This window comes from Sceloporus occidentalis, unplaced genomic scaffold (genome assembly GCF_023333645.1).
Source record: "Sceloporus occidentalis isolate IW3139 unplaced genomic scaffold, rSceOcc1.0.p SCAF_7, whole genome shotgun sequence".
Classification (NCBI taxonomy): domain Eukaryota; kingdom Metazoa; phylum Chordata; class Lepidosauria; order Squamata; family Phrynosomatidae; genus Sceloporus; species Sceloporus occidentalis.
In genome coordinates this window covers 53,161,444-53,187,198 of record NW_028316987.1, presented here as the reverse complement: position 1 = coordinate 53,187,198, position 25,755 = coordinate 53,161,444, and the positions used below count along the sequence as shown (strand labels likewise).

Genomic DNA, 25,755 nt, shown 5'->3' with positions numbered 1-25,755 from the left:
AAAATATATATATACAGCACATGGTATTAATTGGTGGTCTCCCATCCTATTCTTTAGGATAGAGTTGTGGCAGTTAAAGTGGTGTCAAACTGGTTTAATTCTGCAATGTGGCTACACCCTGAGTAGAACAGGTAAAGCAGAGAAAAATAGGTGGAGGCTAAATATTCAGAATAAAAAGTAGGGGATAAGTGCAAAAGCACAGCCAAATAGCTAAAGAACCAAGGGCTGTCCAGATCTTTTCATAAATATGAACAGGGGGCTGGGATTGTTATGGCATTTTCCAGGGGAACATCTGCACAATAAGGATGCAGGTAGTGTTCCCAGGCCTGGTCCTGAGTCTCAGTGTTCGAACACCTCTCTCCAGTCCACAGGACAAGAGCACTTCCTTGAAAAGTGTGTGTGTGTGTTTCTGTGTGTGCGTGCACACATGTGTATTGACTAGATGTATTTAATTTGAATCTCCTGCTCTATCCCACCATGGTTGAAGTTTTCTGTATCTTTCTCAATGACATCACCTAATATCACCACTTTATCCTGTCTGTGACATTGCACAGGGTCATCCCTAGACCTCAGGTTTTGGCCTTGAGCATGACTTGACAACTCTAGGTACACTGTATATACTCAACCATAAGTTGACATTGTGTATAAGTCAAGGCTGGGTTGAGGAGGCAGAATTATGGATTTTGATATGATCCATGGATAAGTTGAGGGTGAAACTTAGAGATATGTAAGAAAGGATCTGAAGAATGAAGCAAAGGGGAAAGATTGTCAAAGAATTTACAGAATTCCAGCAGGTATAAGTGTTTGTGTTCATGCTAATGTCTGGGTGGATGAGGGGGGTCAGTACTTCCTGCACAGATTACACTTTTGTCTTTCACCGGGGGATGGTTCCTTTTTTTACAAGAGTTAAAGTACAGTACTTACATTGGCCTGTGGCTAAGTTGATTCAGGTTTTTGGGGTCAATTTTTTGAATACAATTTCTAGACTTAAACATGAGTATATACAGTAACTGAATGTATATATGACAGGTCCCAGGTGATTGAAAGCCCTAGGTTCCAGCGGCACATATACTCTCTTCAGATGTTTAAATTGATTTCTGTACTTGTGCAATAATTATAAATGACGTTTCTTTGGAGTTGTCTACACTGGCAGGAAACCTCACACTCATCCCATAGAGGTTGTGACATGGACACACAATATTCCTCAAGATTTACAGACAATACAGGGCTTTCACCAAAAAATTTAGAGAAAAAATAACTTCCTTTAAACTGTTCATTCACATGGAAAATCCATATCAGCAGAGATTACACAGCCATGTGGCCAGAAATACTCTGCACTATAGGGCATGTGATTGTTGTAGGACCACCCTTTTTTTCCCTGGGTTACTCTGATCTCGCCATGTGGCATTATTGGAGTCACTACAGACCAGGAAATTTCACTGTGGCTACCAGGTGAGTAAAAGGTTTCCCACCGATATAGACAAATCCTTTGTGCCAGGAAGAGTTCCAAATACAAAATAAATTTCCAACAATTTGTGATTTACAACAATGACAACACAGTTTGCTTTTGTGCTTAACGTAAGATAAAACAGAGGTATGTTTTACAAGGCCCTTTGAGAAAATGCCTGGATATCTAGCCAGTGAGGTATGATACTAATCTCTTGACTTTTATTGCCTAGTGGCGCAGTGGTTAAATGCCTGTACTGCAGCCATTCACTCAAAACCACAAGGTTGCGAGTTCAAGACCAGCAAAAGGGCCCAAGCTCGACTCAGGCTTGCATCCTTCCGAGGTCGCTAAAATGAGTACCCAGACTGTTGGGGGCAAATTAGCTTACTTGCTAATTAGCTTACTTGCTGTTCACCGCTATGATCTTTGGAATAGCGGTATATAAATAAAACAAATTATTATTATTATTATTATTATTATTGTACAGCAGCTAGTTTTTGCTTGTTTGATAGCCCATGTTTTTCATATATACAGTAATTCCCTCCCTCCTGTGTGAAACAAACATATCAATCCAGCCTTAGGCTTTGTTTCTGTAGAGTATATCAAATTCAAAATAAGATCATGATATGAGATCTTTACCAAACTGCATCTGTCATTGCAGCTGTAGTACAGCCACCTCTTACATTGACCTATGGCTGAGATTCTCTCTAATTTCGGGAAGCAAAGTTAGACCATATCATATCTTTGTCCTTTTCCAAAACTACAAATAGTCCCACAAAAAGAAATGAGATCTGACAAGACAAATTAAGGCATTTTTGTCTCATGCTTCTTCATGAGGAAAGTTCTGGCTCACTTTTATTTTTGGAAACAGATATTCTGGATTCCAGTGGCATCACTAAGGGGGTTGCAGGGTTGTGGTCCGCACTGGGTGACACCTGAAAAGAGGGGTGACACATGGTGCGGGCCTCCCCTCATGCTGTCCCATTCTTTTCCTCTTGAGGAGAAGGACAGGGTGACACCAAGAGAGGCTGCACACTTTCCCTCCCCTGTGTGCTGTCTGCAAGCACTCCCTCCCCCCTGTGCTATCTCACCTTTTCTTCATCAGAAAGAGCATGAGGAGGCACTGAGGGAGACTGTGCATGCTCCCTCCCTTCTCCCATGCTGCCCTGTCCTTTTCCTCTGAGGATAAGGATGGGGTGGCATGCCCCCCAGAAGTCCCAATCCTACACCGGGTGACACCAAGTTTGGGGACACCACTTTTATTTTCACAGGGGCAGTATTACATTAGTATTTAAATTTAATTGGTTTGGGCTGAACGTGTTGTGTACTTCCTCTTTAAGAGGCAAGCTGAGACATCCTCAGTAATAATAGGCATTATGGGAGATATAAAAGCAAACAATTTCAGTTTTAGGAGGATGTAACTGGGGGCTTGTATTGCTTGCTCAGAGGCCAGGAAAATCCTGGCCCTAGTCTGTTAAAATCTCTGTTTATTTAAAGTCAAATGGCCTTTAGTGTTCCAACATGTTCTAATTAATGTTATGTGTAACACTCTTTTGCATATTCAAAACATACCTAGCACAGCTGGTATTTTCTTAGCACTCCTGGTGTCTAGATATACAGTTTGAAGCACTTATGATTAAAATACAAAGAAAAAGTAGCTTGGTTATTTCACATTTAATCCTGTGAGCACTCATGGAGATGAGGAGAGTACAAATAGATGGACTGCTTATAAACTCAGCCTCATGAGTGTGGATTTCATGTGATCTAAACACTAGCTCTCATGCAAAGGGTTGCCAGATCTCAGGGCCTGGCATCTAGTCTCCAGTTTTGATTGGTGATGTCCAGGCAGGAGATGAGAGTGTAAATTCTCCAATTGTGATGGATTCACCTCTGGTCAGGAGGAAAGGACTTTATGCAGGTCTCTGTCTCATCTAGTAGAGCAGGATTTTGCTATAATCTGCAAGGTTTTATTGATCTGTTTGTTGCAGCATCCCTGGGGGTTGTCTATGTATTTAGTTAGTTTCCTCCTTCTCTCACACTCATTATAGTACTATAGTTTATCCTCTACTATGCTGTGCATTCATCTAGTGGGATAGCTTAAGTGTTCCTACATCTCCCTAAATAAACGAGAAGGAATAATCCTCTCATTTCACTCTGATATGGGACCAGCCCTTTTAGATTTCTGTCTTCATTTCCAAATAGGAAAATAACAGGAGTTTTCTGTTCCTGTTTGAATGACAAGCTGTGAGAAACTATGGTTGGTACTTAATGCACAACACTTAATGGCATTTAATTCAATAATCCGGAAGAAAATAAATGTGGCTATAACCTTCCTTCTCCTCTTCTAGTAGGAGTGGTGCCCAGGCTTGTCAGAGTACAGAGCACTCTGGACAGAAAATGTCAGAGATGTGGCTATAGCCTGGAACTGAGACAAAGGTGGCAAGGTAACCTATGTTCCCGTGGCAGACAGGATGACTCAACATTTGGAGAGTCTTGAGTCACAGGAAGCTGATGACAGAGGGGCAGGAGATGAAACAAGCAGGCTTCAATTCTGCAGAGTGACAGCTGTCAGATGACAGAAAACTGGGAGACAACCAAGGAGAGGGAAGGACTCAAAACCCCAAAAGGGGAACTGTATATAAGAGAGTGAGCTGAATGCTCAGTGTGGTGGTGTTTGTAGATAGGAGTCTGGCAAAGCACTTTGATAGTCTGTTTGTAAATATTGGAACCAAAGATTAAAGTCCTCTTTGTGAAAACTCGGCAGTTCAGCAGTTTTATATCTGGCTGGCAGCTTCGGCGTGGGAGGATTTTTCCTTTGCAGCATGCCCAGACCTACACAGCAGGGACCTTCCAGTGGCGTTCCTGTTCTATGTGCATGTCTTCTGCATGTTTGCATTATTAATTCTGATTCTACATGCCCTAACAAGGCTTATCCTCAATTCTGCTTTGCATCCTCCTTCTGGCAAGAAAAAGTAGACTAGATTGAATATTATTTTGCCCATCTCACTAATTCCCAAATAATCCTTGTGTGTCTAAAAATCTTCTAAGTATTCCCCTCGATCAGCCCAATAATTCAAACACTGTTTAGTTTGACTAGAGTGACACATATTGTAAATAAATCAGCTTCCGAAATGTGTTAAAGTAATTTAAAATTCCTTTTTTTAAAAAGGTAAGCTTTTAAATTGCTTTAAATTTTACAGATGGTTTATTATTTTTTTATGATGTGGATTTTTATCTGCGTGTGCTTTAATTTTTTGCAAGCCACCATCAATCCCAAGGATGGGAAAACAGGGCACCAAAGAGAAAGACAGAGTAGGAATTAAATAAATAATTCCTGACTCAGAATCCATGGTCCCTGTTAGCAAATTCTGTTTACTCAGTGATGTGCAATTCAGCTCAGTAGATGTTCAGAGGTGCTCTGCTTCATTATTTCTTCTCATGTCACAGAGACACAATATGATTTAGTTTAAGCTCTAGAGTTCATCCAATTCCCATTTAAATCAAGGTTCCCAAGTCCTGTCCCATCAATTTTCCTCCTCACTGTAAGAATTCAGAAGTATCTTATTATTCCTTTTACTTTCTCTTGTTAAGCACTAGATTGCCACAACAAATGAAAAAAACAAAGGTGAGGGAGCAGAGGGGTTGCTGGGAAAAAGGAGCCGAAAAACTACACAACATAGTTTCTTGCAGAACCTGAGTTCTAAAGATTGAGAAGGGGAAGGCCAGTCAGTGGCTCTGGTGGCATTCTGGGACTTGTAGTGTAAAAAGCAACATTTCCAAGCTCTACTCCATATCTTGAAATAGTATCTCTTGACTGTATTTTTTAACACATCATCTGACTAGTTGGCCATATGAAGCTTCCATCATTCCATCATTTCCTCATTATTTTTGATTCTGATTTTTTGACATTTGTGAAAGAATCCATGGGACAAAAGCCTTCTTATTTTTCTTTTCTTTCCCCCATTTTCTGTTCAAATAACGATAACATTCATATCATAGACACTGTCTGTCTCTTAAATTGTGCACACTGTTGCATAAGAACAAAGAAGCATGCTTTCTGTGTGAATGTTTAAAGAAGAGGTTTTCTTTTCAAAACAGGATTGTTGATGGGACGGAGGATGGTAACAACAATGAGGAGAGCCAGACGTTTGACTTTGGCTCTGAACAACTCAGGCAGGATTCCAGAACACCTCCTTCCATAAGAGGTGAGTGCTATATTTAGCCATCTTTCAAATGATTCATAATGCACCTTTATGAAGAGGGCTGCCCTTTGTGGACCACAAACTGTGAGAAATATCCGTTCATGCAACTGGATCACCATGTGCAGCAGAATCCTGCCAAAAGAGTGGCAGAAAAGAAAAGCAGAACAATTTGTTACTGATTTGTTGAAGTTGTTTTTTGGTCATTTACTGGGTGAGGTAACTGATTCTGATACTTACATTGCTATTTCCCTAACCAAGGCCCAGTCTTGTGTGTCCTCCATGCAAAGAGGGATGGTGAAGTGAGGATTCGGTGAAAACAAGTTCATATGGGGCCCAATAAGCCATAAACCCAAAGCCAAAAACCAGAAGACCAATCAAAATGGAAGTGGGAAGAACTGAAATAATGAATATTATTTTCAATTATAATTTTTCATAAATTATAAATTATAATTATATCCCTACTTGCTAAATATTTTGATAAAAATCATTAGATAGAAACCACTATTGCATTCCATGCTCTAGATTTCATGAAATCTGGATTTTAGCAATCACTTTGATTTTTTAAAAAGAAACACCTGTCATCCTTTTTCTTATGTTGGTCACATACATGTACCTATAGATACATAAACACACATATACAATCATGCCAAGTTCAGAAGTCTCTTCCAATGCAGGCCAAACTCTTGCATTGTGAGATGTATCTGTATTGTACAGTTATGACTCTGTAGCTACATCTCCAGATGCTACCTTCCCCACAAAGCCAACCATCCCAGCAGCCTCCCCATGCAGCATAGCCATTTCTGATTTACACCATCATAATTCACTTAGGCTGCATCTGCACTGTAGCATTAAGGCAGTTTCACGTGGCTTTAACTGCCATGGCACAATGTTATATGAATCTGGGAGTTGTAGTTTTGTGAAATATTTTGTCTTCTTTGTCAGAGAGCTCTGGTACCACAATAAACTACAGATCCCAGGATTCCATAGCACTGAGCCTCAGTTGTTAAAGCGGAATCAAACTGCATTAATTATGCAGTGCAAATGCAGCCTAAGGGGATGTTGGCTGATATATTGGTGTCTTGATTTTTGGATACCAGTTTTGGCATAGTTTGATATTCTCTCCATTAAGTAAACCAGGAAATAATCTTAAATGTACAGTCAAGTGAAAGAGATGCTTGTCTTGATAGACATTTTCTTGACTATATATTATATACTGTTATTTTGACAGAGAATGAAATTGGTTCTGCTGTGCTGGTTATCAAAGCAGAAGAAACAAAACAACAGATCAACAGACTTAATAATGAGGTATGGAGTGCTTTCTTTTCTTTTCTTTAAATTAATCTAAATGCTCTGTGGCATAAATATGGCAACGATCAGCCACATTCTGAAAGTGAGATGATCTACATTTCTGTAACTGATAGCACCTGATAATTTTAATTCCAAAATTTGTGTTCACCTCCCACAGTATTTGTGCAAGTGACCATGCTTCTACTACCAAAAAACTCCCCCCAAAAACATTTTCAATGTACTAGGATTTCACCTGCAATTTAATATGTATTTACCTGGAGTGAAGGCTGAAACAGATGGCATTTAGACACAACGCACACCTGAGTCGTCCGGAAGCTGAGTCGGCAATTACACACTGGCTGGCATCCGGGCAATTTGGGAGTCGTGGTGTTCAAAAAGCCAGCTCTAGACTGAAGGGGCAGTGTTTTTCTGCCCCAAACAGGAGTGGACTTTTTCCACTCCTCTTTGGGGCAGAAGCTGGATGGATTGGGTCCATGGCATGCAGTTGCTGCGGTCCCAATCTGACTTTCTCAAGGGCGGCATCATGTCCCTTTGGGGATGTCTGTTTCACCCCTGAGTCTCATTAAATTCACAGTACTTGACATACAGATTGCAATGTACAGATTGCATTGACTGCAATGTACAGATTGCATTGACAATCACTAGGCATAAACCAAGTTTGTACAAATGTCTCTAGTAAAGTGGTGTAGGGGTGTTCAGTGTACTCCCCATCTTCAGGGCGTTATTCACCCTTGAAAAAGATGAACAAATGTTCTCAATAGCTAGTTGATTTCCTTTGCCAGTGACATCAGCATGTGTTGAATTTGTAGTAATGAGTGGATTGAGTTGTACAGGTCACACAACTAAATCAGAGTCCTTTTGTTTAAAGAAAATCAAATACTTCATTATTATCTTCCTCCTTTTTCGTACTGGTTGATGTATTCCTTGGAAATGTAACATATGGTCTTGTCTTGCTTTCTACAGATTACTTCCACTAATATCAGTTTGATGAACTGCACAGGTTTAATTCTGTGGGTACAGTGACACTAATCTAGCCTAAAATCGATTAGCTGCTACTGGAAGCCAAGTGAAGCTAATTTTAACTTGCTGCCTACATTTGCTTTTTCTATAGCTACATGACTAGAAAAGGATGTTTCTTTTTAGCTTTAGCCCATGTTCAGTGCAGAGTACTTGCTGTAGTCGCCTCATTGATTTTGGTGAAAGAATGCTACCATAAATGGTTGTAGACTGCCCCTTGAAGCTGCTGTTTGTCTTCACAGTGGCAAATAGCTTGTTTTGGAGCAAATGACACCTTGAATTTTGTGAGCAAATGGTACAGGAAAGAAATATGAAATCTCCTTTTGTTCTCCATGACCCTGTTACAAATTGAAGCAATGGTCATGGGTGTTTTTTCCTTAAAAAGCGATGTAGCCATTTCTTAACATGTTTGTTAAATTATAATATGGCTCATGCATTATGTAGTTTACTCCCATGAAAGTATCTCTTTTCCCAGGGAACACCTTGCTGCCTCAAGGACTTTGTTTATTGGTGCCTTGAATAAATACAGGTTGAGTCGCCCTTATCCAGAATTCCAAAAGATTCCCAAATCCAAAATTGCCCACATGGGTGGCTGAGATAGTTTATTTCAGACCTTTATTTCTGATGGTTCAATGTACATAAACTTTATTCATGCACAAGATTATTAAAAAATATTATGTATAAAATTACCTTCAGGCTAAGTGTGTAAGGTATGTATGAAACATAAATGAATTTCATGTTTGGACTTAGGGCCCTCCTCTAGGATCTCTCATTATGCATGTGCAAATATTCCAAAATCTGAAAAACTCCAGCAGATTTTGGACAAGGGAGGTCAACCTGTGATAAGCATTTTGGATAAAGGAATGTCACTCTATGATAAACATGCAGAAATCGTTTTCAGGTTCCTTCCAAATTAGCTATCCTTTATTATCTTTGGTTTTAGCTCTGAAATTATTCAGTCAAACCACATTTCACCGGGGGGGGGGGGAGGGGGAGGTTCATTCATTCTGCTGGTCTGTTTTATTTCTATGGAAAAACTTTTACTTCACTAATTTTCAGTTAAACTGAACAAAAAACAAAATAGGTACTATGTTGCTACTTTGGCCATACATTGCTACGAAACCATGAATACAATACAGAAAATAAATCAATCTATTTACTTTATTTAAAACACTTTTAATGAGAAAATTGCAACTACGGTAGTTGCAGTAATTTTATAGCTGGAATAAGAAAAATAGGAAAAGTTGTGAAATGGAGACAGTCATCAGAATCAAATTCTCTTCCATATATTCATTCACAAGTAACTTCGAATTATGATCTGTAAATATATCTGTCTGTTCCTAATATTTCAGGTCACTACTTTGACTCAAGAGGTCTCCCAGTTAAGTAAGGACATGAAGAATGTGATGCATCTCCTGGAAAGTCTGTTGGTGACACAGAGGTCTCCAGATTTCTGTGCGGTGCATGGCCCAGCCATGAGTCCCAGCATGGACAGCTTGCAGACTAGAATGACTTGGACTAAACATACACCATGCATGCATAGGCAAGTTCCAAATGTTACTTGCACCAAAGCGCAACTCTGTCATTCCAATACAATAGCTGGCTTCTGGAGCATGGATCCAACCTCTGTAGGTAGCAGTCCACAAAGAACTGAACCACATATTCAGAATTCTACAGACAGTGAATTTTATTATACTTCAGGCCTCGAATATTCCCCTTCCCACTACCATATACTCCAGAAAGACCATTTGCAGTTAGTGAGTTGCACTTCTCCACCTTCGGACACCACTTTGACTCCTCTCCAGTCTATTTCAGCCACTCTGTCATCTTCCATGTGCTCATCATCAGAGACATCGTTACACCTTGTGCTGCCCAGCAGATCTGAGGAAGGCAGCTTTAGTCAGGGAGCAGTCAGTTCACTAAGCCTTGAGAACCTGCCAGGATCTTGGGACCTGGAAGGAAACACAGGAGCAGCATCTGCACAGACCTCAGAAGATTTGCCTCTAGATTTTAAGACAAGCACAGTGGATCTTCAAGATAGTAAAGCCATAAATGTATAATGGAAATAATGATGCATTACTGTAAGCATGCTCCACAACTGCCAGCTGTACGCTTATCCAGTACTGCATGACATTTTTGCCTTTTCTTGGATACCCATTGAAATTTGTAAACCTGAAAATTCAAATTGTTGGGAGAGCAGCAGAAAGACAGAGGATTAACTATGTTATTTGAAGAGAAACAGGTTTCCAGGTTTAAGAAGCACATTGAAAAGCCTTTTAGACACAAATGTAACTTAACTGGATGACTCAACAGGCTTTTCTGATACTCTGCAACTCCAGAGAGCTGAAGTAGCTGGGCAACGAGGACTGAGGAGCTTCTTTGTGTGAAACAGAGGGTTTTTCCTCCCTGTGTGCTTGATTGTTGATTCCAGATAACATCTATAGCACTGTGTGCTTCAGATGATCTAGGCTCCTGCTGGTATTTATGGCAATGTTGCAAAAGCAAACGGACAGTTACCACTGCATGTCATCTCCTTGACAATCAACCAAATAGAGCTGGTAGAGAGTGGTTAATTGTTGCACGTTCTTTGTTATGTAAATCAGAGTACTTTATCAAAAACACTATTTTTCTATACTTGCTAAGAAGTATGTATTTACAATATTTATAAGAAGGCTGCTAAGGATTTTGTTTTTCTCCTCCTCCTCCTCCTCCTCCTCCTCCTCCTCCTCCTCCTCCTCCTCCTCCTCTCCTTCGTCTCCTCTTTCTCCTCCTCCTCCTTCTCCTTCTTTTTGGAGCAATGCTTGTTTTCAAAATTAATGCACTACCATGTACAAACTATTATATATTAGGTCAAACTATTCTTAATTTAAAATTCTTCCCTACTTTCTGCATGTCATTTGCAGTGAATTTATTCTTGCCAGTAAAATGCAAATAAAGGCTAAAGTACTATTTTATTTACAAAAGAATAAAAAACCCAAACGGCATTTATAATGTTAAGTCAGATAGTTGTATAAATATCATGTGAGCTGTACTGCCTTAACATGATCTCCAATGCTCTTATTTATGCTTTGCACAGCATCAGCACTTTTTCCATCCTCTCTTTATTTATTTCTCCTTTATAAGGTCTGATAACTGTTTGAGCATAAATCCTAAATCTCAGGGGTAACTTCTTCAACCAAGAAAAAAAAAATAACCTGGGGAATTGAAAACTGGAAATAAACCAGAGAACAAATATTTCTGAAATAAGTTTCAAAGCAAATATTTAAAGTTGTTTGTACCAGCAAAAGAATGAGTAGTCATTAACTAATTAGAAGATATTTATCAATTGACTTGCACTTTTGTACATTAGGATACCATTAGGAGTGATAAAATAGATAAGTAAATTTATCCAAATAAGTATGTTATTGTAATTTATAATGCTGTAAAACGGAACAGTTAACTTCTGGGATGTGTAGAACATCTGACATACACAGGCCAATTACTATATCATAGACATTTCAATGTGCATTTTGAATATGCAGTATCTGTTATCATGACACTAGGTATGCATTATAGTTTGCTTGGTAAATAATATGCTCCCCTTTTTTTTATACAGAGAAACCCCAATATAGAAAACTTTTTGGAACCGCAAGGGAATATATACTTCTATGCTTGTCAAGTTCTGAGAGTCATTTATATGAGGCCTTAATGAAAGGAGGGCAAAGCAAGCAATTTTGCATCCAAACCAGAGCTAAAGCCTGAGGTGTACTAACTGAAACAACCCCAAAATTCCTGTCTTATGTTTGACATACATAACTTCCAATCTCAGATTTAATCAGTTTTCTTCAAATTACTGAAACAGCTCTTTTAATTTCAAATTGTATGGCATATAATGTGATTCTGCCAAGGTTTTATCATATATAAAGCCTACTGAGTTTAAGAAAATTTACTCTGCTGTAAGTCTCCAGTACTTATTATTTTGCTACAGGTTTGCAGACATTTTTTCCCCATCTAGGTAAGTTCAAAATGAAATTAATTAACAAGCTACACATGGGAATGATAAATCTCATTCTCACAAAAATAAATAATTTTGACATTTTTCTCTTTGATGTTAGGAAATAGTTGAAAACTATTGCTTGCCATTTAGAAACTATTCTGTACAAAAGAATGCTTTTTCACTGAGAAAACAGCTTTTCTGTGTAGAAAACAAGTTTCCTGAACAGAAAAAACAAACAAACAGTGTTTTCTGTACAAAGAATGCTGTGCTCTATGTAGGAAACTTATTTTCTACAAATAATGTTACTTTCTACAGAGAAAAAAATGCTGTTTTCTATGCAAGAAACTTATTTTGTGTACAGAAATGGCTGTTTTCTTGTATAAAAATGATTTTTTTTTTAGACAGAATAAGTCCTAACCTGCAAAGATTCTTTCCCATCTAGGAGTCCCTTATCGGGGTTTAATGACACTTTATAAGCCTGTGTTTCAATCATTTTTTAAAATATTTTCAAAATGTTCTTTCTATTCCCATATTTATAATCTAAGATTTACAACAAAGATGTTAGTATATAGGTAAGGAGAAGCTTTCATGGAAAGGACTCTCTGTATTTTACAGATTCTCCTGGAATGCTACGGTATGCTCCTTGTCTTTTTTTCACCGTGATGACCATTGCATTGAAACAGATTTTAATTTTGGAACCACTTCATTTTTCTTTATTGACATGTAATTTTTTTCTATTTATCATTTGTAGAGTGAGACAGTGTCTTCTACAGAACTATGAATGCTGGTTTCTCTAGTCTCCGTGGTAACATTTTACTTGCCCACTTGGGAGCACAGTCAGTTACCAAGTCATAAAGCTATCTTCCAGGCATAAGCCAGCAACAGCCACTATAGAAATACATATAATCCTAGCTCCTACTCCTGCATCTATCTCCCCGCATGGATTGAAAAGTATAGGAAACAATATTAGATACCCAAATTTACAAAGTATTGAAAATGAAGGTAAAGGATTGTTTTCTAGATGGCTGAATAAATGTTTACTTTTTCCAGCTTATAAGCACATTGCAGTTGGAAGCAGGCGTGTTCTGATAGCTGGCCATTTTATTTTTGATGATAACAAAAGTATATATCTATATATTTATTATGTTTTGCTTCACTTTAGAAACAAGACATATATAGAAAGAAATGAATAGGATTGTTGCACAATGACCCAGTACTGTATGTTTGGTTTTAAAAAAAGGCAATGCAAGTACCATAATGGAGCAAATAAAGCTCAAGTGAACCATTGTTATGCTCTCTTTAATTTTATGTGCATATCTGTAGACACAATAACACTACCTCTTTTGTCATGAAGGCTGTGACACCACTAATTGTAATTTCCTGTGAATTCTTTCTCCTGAGTTCCTGCTGGGAAAGATCCAAGCAGATGGGAAAGTCAGAGGCTGGTAAAATTATTTTTTGAATTATAGTTCCCAGAATCTTCTAACAACGTTGCCCATACTGGCTGAAGCATTCTAGAAGCTGACATCAAAAGAGTAACTATTCCAAGTTGTGGTAAAGGCTTGCACAGTTGTCTCCCCAATGATGGATGCCATATACATACACCTAGTACAATTATATGGGATTGCACCATGGAGAAATAACTTTCATATTGCTTAGTATGAGTGTGAAGAATAACATGGTTTCTCTCTGTCGCTCTCGCTCGCTCTCTTTTGTGGAGAGGGGTACTTTCATTAGAAACACCTAAAAAGAGAGAGAGAGAATGCCACAAACCTAAGGAAATGAATGTATTTTAAAGTTGTCTTCAGCTAAAAATAAACATACAGACTATTCCGTAGGAACAAGGAAAGAAAAGACCAACCTATTCAGCAGTACTTATTTGAGACTTCGGGGACGGGGATATTGTTCAATAAAGTGGAACGAAACTGCTGATCTGACTCCTTTGTAAATGGAGCAGCACTTCCTGGCAGCAGAAACCTGAACTAGACAGCTTTATGAAGAGAAGCAAAGGCATTAGAGCATTTCAGAGTGTCTTTCTGAGAGTTGTCCTAACCAGCAACCATGAAACAGCTCCTACCTAGCTGTCCTCCCTACTGCTTTTCAGCCAGGATAATTTATTGCAACATCATTATTTTACACTAAGCATTACAAAAATAAAACAAATGAGGTATTAATTGTTCTCATTCTCTTTTCCCCCTTTATTCCTTCTATACTATTTTGATTTTTGTGTTGTAGGGACGGAACAGTTGGCCCTTTAAAACCACTGTCTCGGCAGCTTGGGAACACAGCATTTATATGGCACATGCTCCCATGCCCCCTCAAGCCGCCCAGAAGTCAGGTGGCTGCCCAGATGTGGGCAGCTTCAAGGTGCTCCAGTGGTGCAGTGTTTATATGCCACACACAGCTGGAGTGGCCTGAAGCTACCAGGGGCTGTGGCAGGTCAGGAAAAGCTGCCTTTTCCCCAGCTGAAAAAGGAGCAGATCTTTGCTGCTCCTTTTTCAGCCAATGTGGTGAAAGGGCAAAGTATTGGCAACATCCAATGGGAGATTAGCCAAGCAAAGGTGGAGGCTACTCCCAAGAGCATGTATAAATATGAAGAGAGGAGTGTGGTGAATTAGATAGGGAATTGGGTAGGGACTAGATATGGACAGAGCTCTGAGTTAGCGTTTGAGATCTATTAAACCCTGAGGGGTTTTAACAGCCAAAGTGGCTGCTGTACAGGGCAGTTGGAAGGGGTTTGAATACCCAGGTTGGAACTAAGAGATTTCAAGGTGGAAGTTTAATTAAGAGTGACTAGGGGAGTCATAATTTACTGGAAAGGTTAAAAAGGACAGAGAAAGGCTAAAGGTTCTATGTGAACCAGGACCACTTGGAAAATACAGTAAAAGGAATTGTTATACTTTGTAACTGTTTAAGTACATAAACATCATATCAACTCTGAATATCAACCAGAAGAGAGGTACTATAACCAACTATCTTGTAAATAAAATTTTCTTTTGTTTTGGTTCAACCTGTGGTCGCTTGAGGTATTTTAAGAAACTATTAAGTCAACCGCCACCAGGAGTTAATAATACTGTTAGTGCGCAGACAACTCAAAACAGTGAGTACTCTATCTTCCCATAGAGTGGCCCATAGGTAAAGGAAAAGTGTGGGAGTCACTCAAGCGAGGGATCCCAGTTCGAGGGTCTCGGTGTGCACTTTGGTGGCAGCCAGGGAGTTGGCTGTCACATATTGGTGGCAGCAGTGGGATAAAAAGACAGCTTCCTAGTGGCTTCGGGGTGTGCCAAAAAGAGAAAATAGTTGTGTGAGTGAGTTTCACTGTCACAAAGTGGTGGCAGTGGTGGCACACAGTAAGGAGTGAAAGATTTTGAGAAACTTTGGCAGTGCCACATTCAAGGCAGATTGGGCTGTGGTATGTGTTTGTCGTGGCTGCAATCTGTCTTTGGAAGGGGTGACTTCAAGCCACCCCTTCTGCCCATCTGTTTCACCCCTTAGTGAGGTGAGCTTGATTTTTGTGTTTCATTTCACTTCTCTTTACATAATTCTTTTTTCCTCTGTTCCTTCCCTTCCTTCTTTGTCAGTCAATTCCTTTTTATTTGTTACACAGTCATATTCTCCCTCTGTGCATTGCGGCTTGGCTCAAGAGTGTTCATCATGTTTTAATCACACTGAAATCTAACTTGGGTTCAGTGGCATCCAAATAGGCCTACCTCATCCATACACCTGATGGAGCGGGTGGACAACATCATCTTTCACTTGTAATCTTTCCATGCTTTCCCACCACTTTGCCTTTCTTCTTACTACAGACAATCCATTAAGGAGAAATAGTGAGATTGTGTCATGATTGTTAGTGCTCAAAGCAATCTGTCTGGAAGTACCTTTTATTGACTAACTTGTAATTTATACCATACATTTCCATGGGACTAAATCATGACCAGTGTGGTGTAGTGGTTTGAGTGTTGGACTATGACTCTAGAGACTAGGGTCTGAGACCCTGCTTAATAATAATAATAATAATAATAATAATAATAATAATAGGATTTATTTATATGCTGCCCAATCACTGGGAATCCAGGTGGCTTACAACAGAGGGGATAACAGACGGTTTCCTGCCCTCAGGTTTATAATCTAAAAAGACATGACACAAAAGGAGAAGGGAATGATGGGGTGGGAGGGGATCAGGTCCAGTATTCTCTCCCTCTGAGGCCTGGACCAAGGTATATGGACTGGAGGGAGGGCTCTTAATCGAGGCCGGGCCTGATGGCATTGGGCCTCCCTCCCTCCCTTTTCACTATGTTATTTTATGACTTCCTTCTTGAAATTCTGGTAACCTAATCCATGGCTTAGCCATGGGAACCCACTGGGTGATCTTGAGCAAATCACATACTCTCATCCACAGAGGAAGGCAAAGGCAACCCCCCCCCCCCTTTGGCAAGAACAAAAAGGGGGAAGAGACTTGTAAACTGTGAAGTGAGATGGTCAATCAACATGCATAGTTCATCTTTAAAAAAGCAACACCACTTTATTCCAATTTAAGATTTTGAAGAAACAACTGAACCTCTTGATGCATTGTATTTCAGCACTTCAGCACTGTCTGTACTTTTTTCACTTTTTATGCCTTCTCATTTTATTGTGTCACTGCCACCTGTCCACATGAGAATAACATTTCATTCATCGGATGATGTGGACTCCTAACTTACAAACATTTGTGCCATAATAATAATGTAGTCATATGCCACAGCATATTTATTATGCCACATGACTTGTGTACAGTGCACCCTTGGTATCTGCTGGGGTTTGGTTTCAGGACCCTTGTGTATACCAGAATCTGTATGCTCAAGTCCCATTAAATGCAACAGCATAGTAAAATGGTATCTCTTATCTAAAATGGCAATATCAAGCTTTGTTTTTATAAGAGAAATGGTATCTCTTATATAAAATGTCAAAATCAAGCTTTGTTTTTAAAAATCTAGATATTAATATTTTCAAACCATAGATGGTTGAATCCATGAATAAATAATCTGTTGATATAGAGGGCCAACTGTATATACCAGTGTCTCCCCACACCAACACTGAACTAAATCCAGTGCTAATCTCATATAGAGTAGACTCAGTGGATCAAAAATTTTTCTGAATAGTAAACAAATACTCAGGTAAGTCTTGAAAAGAGGTTACCAGAATTGCAAGAAGGAAGTCATAAAATAACAAAGTGAAAAGGGAGAGAGGCAAGGAGAAAGATTCCATCTTTCAGTGCCTTTTCTTCTCAAGAGGTTGAAAGCAGGAAAGCCAAAACAGGCATGAGAAAGGAAACTATGTCAGAAGGGGATCCCTGTGCACTTTTCTTCATCTAAATCCTGAACATGCAGCTCTTATTAGACTCATGGGGCTTTCACATATAAATGCAATAAAGATACTTCTGCTTCCTCTGTTCCAAATAGCCCACATCATCAAGTTTATTCCTCATAGATGCAAGGTTCCTTTTCTGAAGATACTATCTGTTGCCAAACCATCAGATACCACTTGCTGTTGATTTGCAGCTTAAGTGAATAAACAGCTTTTTTTCCAGGACACAAACTTCCTCTCATGCATCTTTATGAAGATTCGGGCTGAAAAATTATTATGCCTTCATAATGCATGTGCTGTCAATCATTTCCACTGAGTGCTTGAATGCTGGATTTCTTGACATCCTGATGGACCATTAATTTAAAGCGGATGCTCCTGAACAATACGAAGTGCCAAGTTAACTGCAGCACTCTTCATAGGGCAATATGTCAGCATTTAATTGAAAGCATATAATTGTATTATTGCAGAAATAGATACTCGTTTTTAAACACTCATCTGGATTTATGCCACATCCTAAAACTGAAGATAGGGTATATTCATGAGAAACTTTTATAACACCCATTATTTGCCATAATCCCCAGTACAAACCTGGGGCCCATTCACACTACTCTATTACAGGATTATTATTCCACTTTAACTATCATGGTTCTGTCCTATTTAGAATTCTCAGGTGACTTCACCAACTACAAACCCTAGGAGCAATAGCACTACACTTGTGTAACATGATCTCACTTTTGCTCTCCCCTTGTTTTCATGATTTTTTTAGTCTCAAGGATTTTCTAGCTCATTTTAAAAAGAGAGAGAAATTAAATTCTCACCCATCTGCACTGCCCAAATTCAATAGGTACATATATTTCCAGATGGTCATGTTGTATCTTCTTGACATGTAGTACTTTCAAATGTGAAGCCTGTCAGAAAAAGAAAGAGAGATGGCAACCATGGATGGGTAGATTTGTCAGAATTTCTCTCTCCCACATTCAAAAGTTTTACTCTCCGGTTCTTTGAATTTTCATAACTTCTTACTCGAATAAATAAGGCTAAGAAAATGCTTGTCCATCTTTAACACCAACATCCACATGTTTCCTAGGCAGACAAGAGAGGTCTATTTACTGTACAGTGTGGAGACAGCATTCATGGCTGTACAAAAGAGCAGAAGGAATAAGGTAAGATACATCGAATGGTCATGATACTAGAGATGGCAGTCATAGCTGGCCTAATATTCAGTAGTTGCGCACCATGTATTCATGTTATTTCCTGTTGGTCGTAGCTAAACCTCATTCTTCCTACATCAGTCAGTCTGCAGTTGACCCACGTTTCTTCATCTTCATTGTTGTAGTCTGCAGTTCTCTCCCTACGCTATGTTTGAAGACTGTTTTTTTATAGTCTCTCCCCATGAGATGTTATGAAACCTGTATCTGTAAGTAAACCAATCTCATGTGTTTTTACAAAGACTAAAGGCCAAAACAGATGGCTTGAACGGGCAGCTTCAAGCCACCCCTGAGAAAGCTGGATCGGGGGGGGGAGGGGGAGGCGCATTGGCACGGCACGGGTCCGATCTGGCTGTCTGCCAGCACAAAAAAAAAGCAGCAGAAAGCCGCTCCTTTTTGAGTTGGCAAAATGTCGGCTTGTCCGCGACCGCCCACAGCTTTGTGGTGGCCCAGCGGTGTGTGGCATCTAAATGCCACGCCGCTGGAGCATCACAAATCTGCCAGACATGTGGGCAGGCAGGTGGCTTCATGGCACCTTTCTGCCAACTTGAGGGTATGTGTCATCTAAATGGCACACCCCAAGCCTCCTCGAAGCTGCTGCAAAGGGGCTATCTGTTTTGTGTCTCAGTCTGCTTTTTTACCTACTACACCCAGTGTGTATGGACTGGGACTGGTTGTTGCTCACCTTTTGCTTATGTGTACTAATTACTCTGCTTATGAGATACTATCTCACTATCAGTACTATCTCTAATATTTTCAAACTCATGGAAATGCAGATAAGTAAAAGATGAGCGAACTAGAATTCCATGATATAGCCGTGTTAGTCTGTAGAATCAGTATGTAGAGAGATCTTGTAGCACTTTCGAGACTAACTGAAAGGAAGAAGTTGGCAGCATCAGCTTTCATAGACTTCATGATGAAACACTGACATCTACATGGGAGAACTACTAATGTGAGGTCTACCTAAACAGCAGAATGTGGTGGAAAATAAAGTTGTTGAATAGTGGGGTTGGGGGATCACATTTTAAATGTTGTCCTATGTAAATAAAATACAATGCAATAGAAAACTGACAAAGCAGGAAAACTATTTTTGATGTGATAATTTTCTGATGGACCTTGTCATACCTCCAGAGCATCTTTGATGCTCATGAGACATATATTTAGTTGAGATTATGTTAGCTTTTATATGTATTAGTTTAGAAGGGAAAATACAGATCTATAGCTTTAAGAAAGGCAAGGATTGTGGGAAATCCCAGGGTCTTATGCTGTCTCCCTCTAGCTAAGTTTCTGTGTGTAGTGAGATTTCAGCCAAGTCAGACCTGGAGAAAGTATTTTCCTTTGACAAAAAGATAAGTCCACAAAGGAAGAAAGATAGTCCTCAAAGAAAGATAGAATACATCAAGAAGAGAGCAAGGTATTTAGAAAGGACTATAGTAGGAAAAAGAAGAAATCAGTTTTGTGTTATTTGTGTTTATAACCAGTAAAGCTTTTGAAACTTTAGAAATTTGTGGACAAGTTTTTTGTTCTGGCTGTGTTCCCGAGAGCCAGAGGCCTTACTACACCCAAAGTCCATAGCATCGCTCTTGGGACAAAACAGACCTTTTGAAAAAGGAATGTCCTGTCAGTCTGAGCAGATAAAATCCACTAGATAACTTTATTCTGCTACCTATGTAGCTCTTATTGAAGTAGTCATTATACTATGTTAGGAATATATCTCAGGTTTTTCTTGTTCCTGTCAGCAACACAACTGTCAGTGTATGCAAAAAAATATTATGCATCAACCCTAGAAGAAGGCAGGCCTCTCAATGCAAAGTTCAGTAATCTTTGCCTCTTTACAATGAAATGAAAGCAGGTTTGATGTCCTTACTTTCTCAAAGGCTTTTTAACCTACTGTTATCAGCCTGTGTTTACAGAGTAATTAATGTAAGTTCATAATGTCCTCACCTACTCATATAACCCAGAAGGAAATGTATGCTCTCACACCATCCATTATTCATCAAAATATCTGGTAGATGTACAAAGAGTAGACTAAGGGCATTCATTCTGATGACTCTGTTGTGCCAGGTGCTGGAACACAGCTGTTTGTTGGTCCCAAACGCTTTTTTTGCAATGTGCTAATGTTTACCAAAACCATAAAGATCAATTAAGTCAGGGATGAAAGTACCCAAAAACTTTAATATTTTAGTTCGGTTAGGGGAGTGATAAGGATATTTATGCTTGCTAATTTCAGAGCAACCAGTGAGGAAAGATGCAAATTAACTTTGATTAAACAAACATATCAATATTGTTCTGGTAGTTCTGGGAATTAAGAAAGCCCAGTGCCAAATGGTCCCAGCTACAGTCTAGTGACAAAGAGGAAACAACTAGAATACCTGTCATATGAATGTACAACAGGAACTTCTGAGTCTGAGTATAGAACTTAAGGGAAATAATGGGGAGAGAATATGCTACACTTCTGAAGGCCAGCTGGTACTGTGCTTAGCCTCTCTTCAAGGACAGGAGAAGTGCTTCTAGAATGTGCACTCTTGTGCATATGCACAGACAAAAAGACATCATATGCATAAAGACAGTTCCTTAATAGCTGCTCTTCCTCTTTCCATTGTGATGTCTCTAGGAAAAAAACGGGAAAGAAAGAGCTGGTACAGCAACTTGCTTGATCTCAGGCAAGGAAAGATTTACATTAGAGAGAGTTTTAGCTCACTGGCTAAGCACATGACTTGTTTTGTTTCTTTACTATTTCTCCCTTCCAAAGAATCAGTGAGTAATTTTATCATCCCCTGTGAGTTTTCCAAAAGTGTACAATTTTTGAGAAATATTCACAGCTTGGGACTTATTCTTTGCAAAAATTCACATGTGGTATTTTTGCACAGAAAATAGCATTTTCTTTATAAAAACTATTATAAATGTCTGCCCAGGAAATGCTGTTTCCTGTGTATAAAATATTTTAATTGGGGACTCATTCATATATATTTTTCTACACAGATAACAGCATCTTCTGTTCAGAAAATAATATTTATGTGCAGAAATATTATTTTCTATGCAGAAAATACTGTTTCTATCATAGAAAATATTGCACAAAACAACCACATGCAAAATTTTCATAGAGTCCAAAGTCTCAAACTGCAAAGATGTTCTTCAATCCAGGATCCTTCTTGTCAGGCTTCTCAATATATCTGGGTATCAGTATATTCAAATATCTATCTATCTATCTATCTATCTATCTATCTATCTATCTATCTATCTATCCATCCATCCATCCATCCATCCATCCATCCAATAGATATACTATGGCTGTTGTTGCATGCCTTCAAGTCATACAACTTGACTTGGTGACCCTATGGCAAACATATCATGGAGGTTTCTTGGCAAGATTTGTTTAGAGGGAGGTTGCATTTGCCTTCCTCTGAGGCTGAGAGAATGTGACTCGCCTAAGTTCACCCAGTGGACTAAGCAGGAATTTGAACCCTGATCTCTCAGAATCCTAGCTCAGCACTCAAACCATAAAATCATTCTGGCTCTTACTATGGTATGCTGTGTAAATTACTAAAACTGGATACACTAAGATCAAAATACAATTAAACAGTTTTTAGAAGAAGATTAGAGGCTGGTAAAGCAATAGAGTAGACCAAATTTTCCCCACCTGGAGGTTTCCAGATTTGTTGCCATCATCCCCAGCAGCATAGGTTATGTGATGGTGAAGTTATAAGGATTGTAGTCCATGTTCCAGGGCGAGATTATCCTCCACCTCTAGGAGATCTTTTTCCATCGCCGCCCCGGCCCTTTGGAATACGCTGCCCATAGAGCTCCGCTCAGTTACCTCCCTGGCCCAATTCAAACGGGATTTGAAGACCTACCTGTTTCAAATAGCATTCCCCGATTAAGTCCCTATAGGCCCTCCCGCCGCACAGGCAATGGATTGGCTAACCCGGGGGCTTTTGTTTTTGTTTTTGTTTTGTTTTTTGTTTTTGTTATGATTTTGTTATTGTATGATGTATGTAATTTTTGGTATGGTTTTAATTGAATGTTGTATTTTAACTGCTGTAAACCGCCCTGATCTTACGGAAGGGCGGTATACAAATAAAATGTTTATTATTATTATTATTATTATTATTATTATTATTATTATTATGTTATCCAGAGGGCATTTGGCTAGAGAAAGCTGGAGTCAACTTCAGCATAACAAAACTCCATATGCCTGGAGAAACATTTAAAAATTGCTTTGACTTAATGGAGATGCTGAAAGCTAAATTTTGTGAGGACTTCCCAGGTATCAACTTTTTAAAAAAGTGTTAAAAGTTATTTGTATATTTTACTCATACTGACACTGTATATTGCTGGAGAGAGACCTTCTTTTCATGCTATTATGAATCTCCTACAACTGTAAGAAACAGCGTAAGTGTGATGTCCTGTAAGGACTGACACACTAGATATAACAGTTCTACCCTAGCTAACATTCCATTTCCAATTGGCAAGTGCAACTGTAGCTAGATACAAAAAAACCTTAACACTCAATAGCCGAGGAAGGTCCATGCCACCCTATTTCTCATTTCTACATGTGGTTGTGAAAACTGGACAATAAAGAAAGCTGTTAGAAAGAAAATCAAGTCATTTGAAATGTGGCTGCTGTAATGTTGTTGTAATGCAGACCTTGTTTGATTTCAAGGTATTCAGTTTGGTATTTGGTTTACTCCCGAGACATAAACAAGGAAGCTGGTTTTACTCTACAGAGACTCTTTTTAGCATATCAGAGATGTTTTGAGCAGACACCTTCATCTGCATTAGAGGTGGAAATCATGTGTTCTTTCTGATGTTGCTGAACTGCAACTCTCAGCATTCTTTGCTAGTGCATTGCTGTTTGGGGATGCTGTATGCTGCAGTCCAACAACATCTGGGAGGGTCATATGATTTCCACCTCTGAGCTACATGCTGGATTTCTTACAATATGCTGGATCAGGAGCATTGTTGTGCCAGAACATCCACAACATCCAGCTAAACATATGGTTAACTCTTCCCCATCAAAATCAATGGAATCAAAAACATATAATTAATTATCTTATTAAGAAGCACTCTATCAAGTGACAAAACTGCTATGTGTTGACGATTTATTATTATGTGCATGTAATCTCACCTGATACTAAAGGTTCTGTGGACAAAGGAAGAACTTTTAACACATAAAATATAAATCAAACTGCCCAGCTGTATGCATTTATGATCTTTACTTCTCCTATTGGCTTGAGTTTTTAATTTTTAATGTCTGAGCAGTTATTGTATTTCCTTCTATTTTTATGGAAATCAACCCAGAGGGCCTGTTTGGCAGTGTATACATTTTGAAAATGAAAGATAAATACTCTTTGGCAAGCTGGCATGCTGTGACCAAGGGAGGTCTTTATGCTGTTTGCTCTGTACATAAGGTCAGCAAACTACCAGGGCTATCCTTGCTTCACACAACAGGTCCAAATGGATTTCTTCTAACACATGGGATCCTATTAGCAGCTCTCTATTTTCTGTCTCCAGGCCTGAACACTTTTCACTTAATTCTTTTCATCCCTGATATTGGAGATGGACTGCCCTTGGGACAGAAGCATTCAGATGCAACCTGCATTTTATTTTGCTTTTGTTTCTTCATATATCCTCCCCAATTTATATAATGCTTGTGTCAGCAGATGTGATTCCCCAGGAGGCTTGAGCCGTAGCAGTGAAGAGTTTTCCTTTGATCCAAAAGAGACAAAATGCTTCCCTCTGCAACCCTTTAATATTGCTAAATTGATATGGTGCATCTCATCCCCGTAAATCCCAAAGCAATTAAACAGCTATTGGATACAAAACCACCTCCACACCTGAGGGTAAAATAAAAAATTCAAGATGTTTTGTCCTGCATAGCTATTCCCACTGAGTAGGGGCAAAGAACTCTTTTTATTATTTTAACTACGAAGGGATGTTTACAAAGCTTCAAATTTAGTTTTCTATACCTTGTGCCTCTTCAAAAAATAATAATAATAATAAAAGTAGCCAGAAGACATTTTGTTCAAATTCCTTGTATAATTCTGAAAAACAGATCAGGTTAAACAGAGTTTATAAAGTGATATCCAAACTCTGATTCAGTCTTTTTCTTAATTAGCAAATTCTGATACACACAAATCTTATTTCATTCCTGGTAATCACTGAATGGTAATAAAATAATTGACAATCACTAACTGGCCATCAATATCCTAAGAATTAATCATCTAATTCTAGACCCAAATGTTAACCCAACTAAAGTACACTCACTGAATTACATAAATCGATACTTAGGTATTGTGTTGGTTCAATGATATAAACAAGTGGTTTTCTTCCACTTTACATCATTGCTGTGTCTCGAATATTATGTGGAAAATAAATTTGAAGTAATGGTTTGAGTGTTGGACTAGAACTCTGGAGGCCAGAGTTTGATTCCCAGCTTGGCCATGAAACCCACTGGGTAACCATGAGCAAATTGCATCCTCTCAACCACAGGGGAGAGCAATGGCAAACATCCTCTGAATATATCTTGCCAGGAAAACACAATAATGGGTTTGTCTTAGGGTTGCCATAAGTCAGAAATGACTCAAAGGCACACACCAAGTCTACACAGAAAATCACTGGTAGAGCCTGTGTCATTTAAAAGTGCACTTGCTCTAGTTATGCCCCAAACTCTAAGCAGCACCAACATTTCTTAGTGATTAATTAAGAAGAACCTTTAAACTTTCCAAAGATGAATTTTTGCATATATAAATGAAGTTGGTGACAGATGGATCCACAGCATTATATCTTCTTTTTGTTTTCAATTTGTTAGAACAACACTGGAGCCTTCACCCACCATGGGTGCAGAGTTCCACACACAGCTTGCAGAAGGAGGCTGTGATCTGATTAAATCAATTACATTCAGAAGTGAATGCAAAAGTCCCTATACTTCTCCAGCCAATTTGCACATTTCCAGAAGACTATTTTGAACGCTGTAAGCACCTGCCACTGCGAAAGCAGCAAAACAAGGGAAAGTGAGGGGGTGGAGAGTGCAAACACATGCCGACTGCTAGGCCAACATACCAGTTTTCTCTTTCCATTTCCACTACAAATATTAGGTCTTGTTTACACCACCACAGATTCCTGTGGTTCTTGCTACAAAGGCAAAGCAGCAGCAGTTGCTCAGAAAGAATCTTGGGATATTTTAAGTGCATACCATGTCTTATGCTCTTAGATCTTTCTCCTTTTTTTGTGCTCTACTTCTCTCTACAAATT

At 39.0% G+C, this 25,755-nt stretch overlaps 1 protein-coding gene across 2 annotated transcripts in view; it reads left to right on the top strand.

The window, feature by feature from the left end:
- Positions 1-11,986, top strand: part of KCNH8 (potassium voltage-gated channel subfamily H member 8) — a 196,637-nt gene extending 184,651 nt beyond the window's left edge. For both annotated transcript variants that reach the window (XM_089532959.1, XM_089532958.1), the window contains 3 exons: positions 5,546-5,652; positions 6,878-6,954; positions 9,327-11,986. In XM_089532959.1, the coding sequence (XP_089389085.1) occupies positions 5,546-5,652; positions 6,878-6,954; positions 9,327-10,034 (892 nt within the window). In that variant the 3' untranslated portion in view covers positions 10,035-11,986. The remainder of the gene's footprint in view (positions 1-5,545; positions 5,653-6,877; positions 6,955-9,326) is intronic.
- The last annotated feature ends 13,769 nt before the right edge of the window (positions 11,987-25,755 follow it).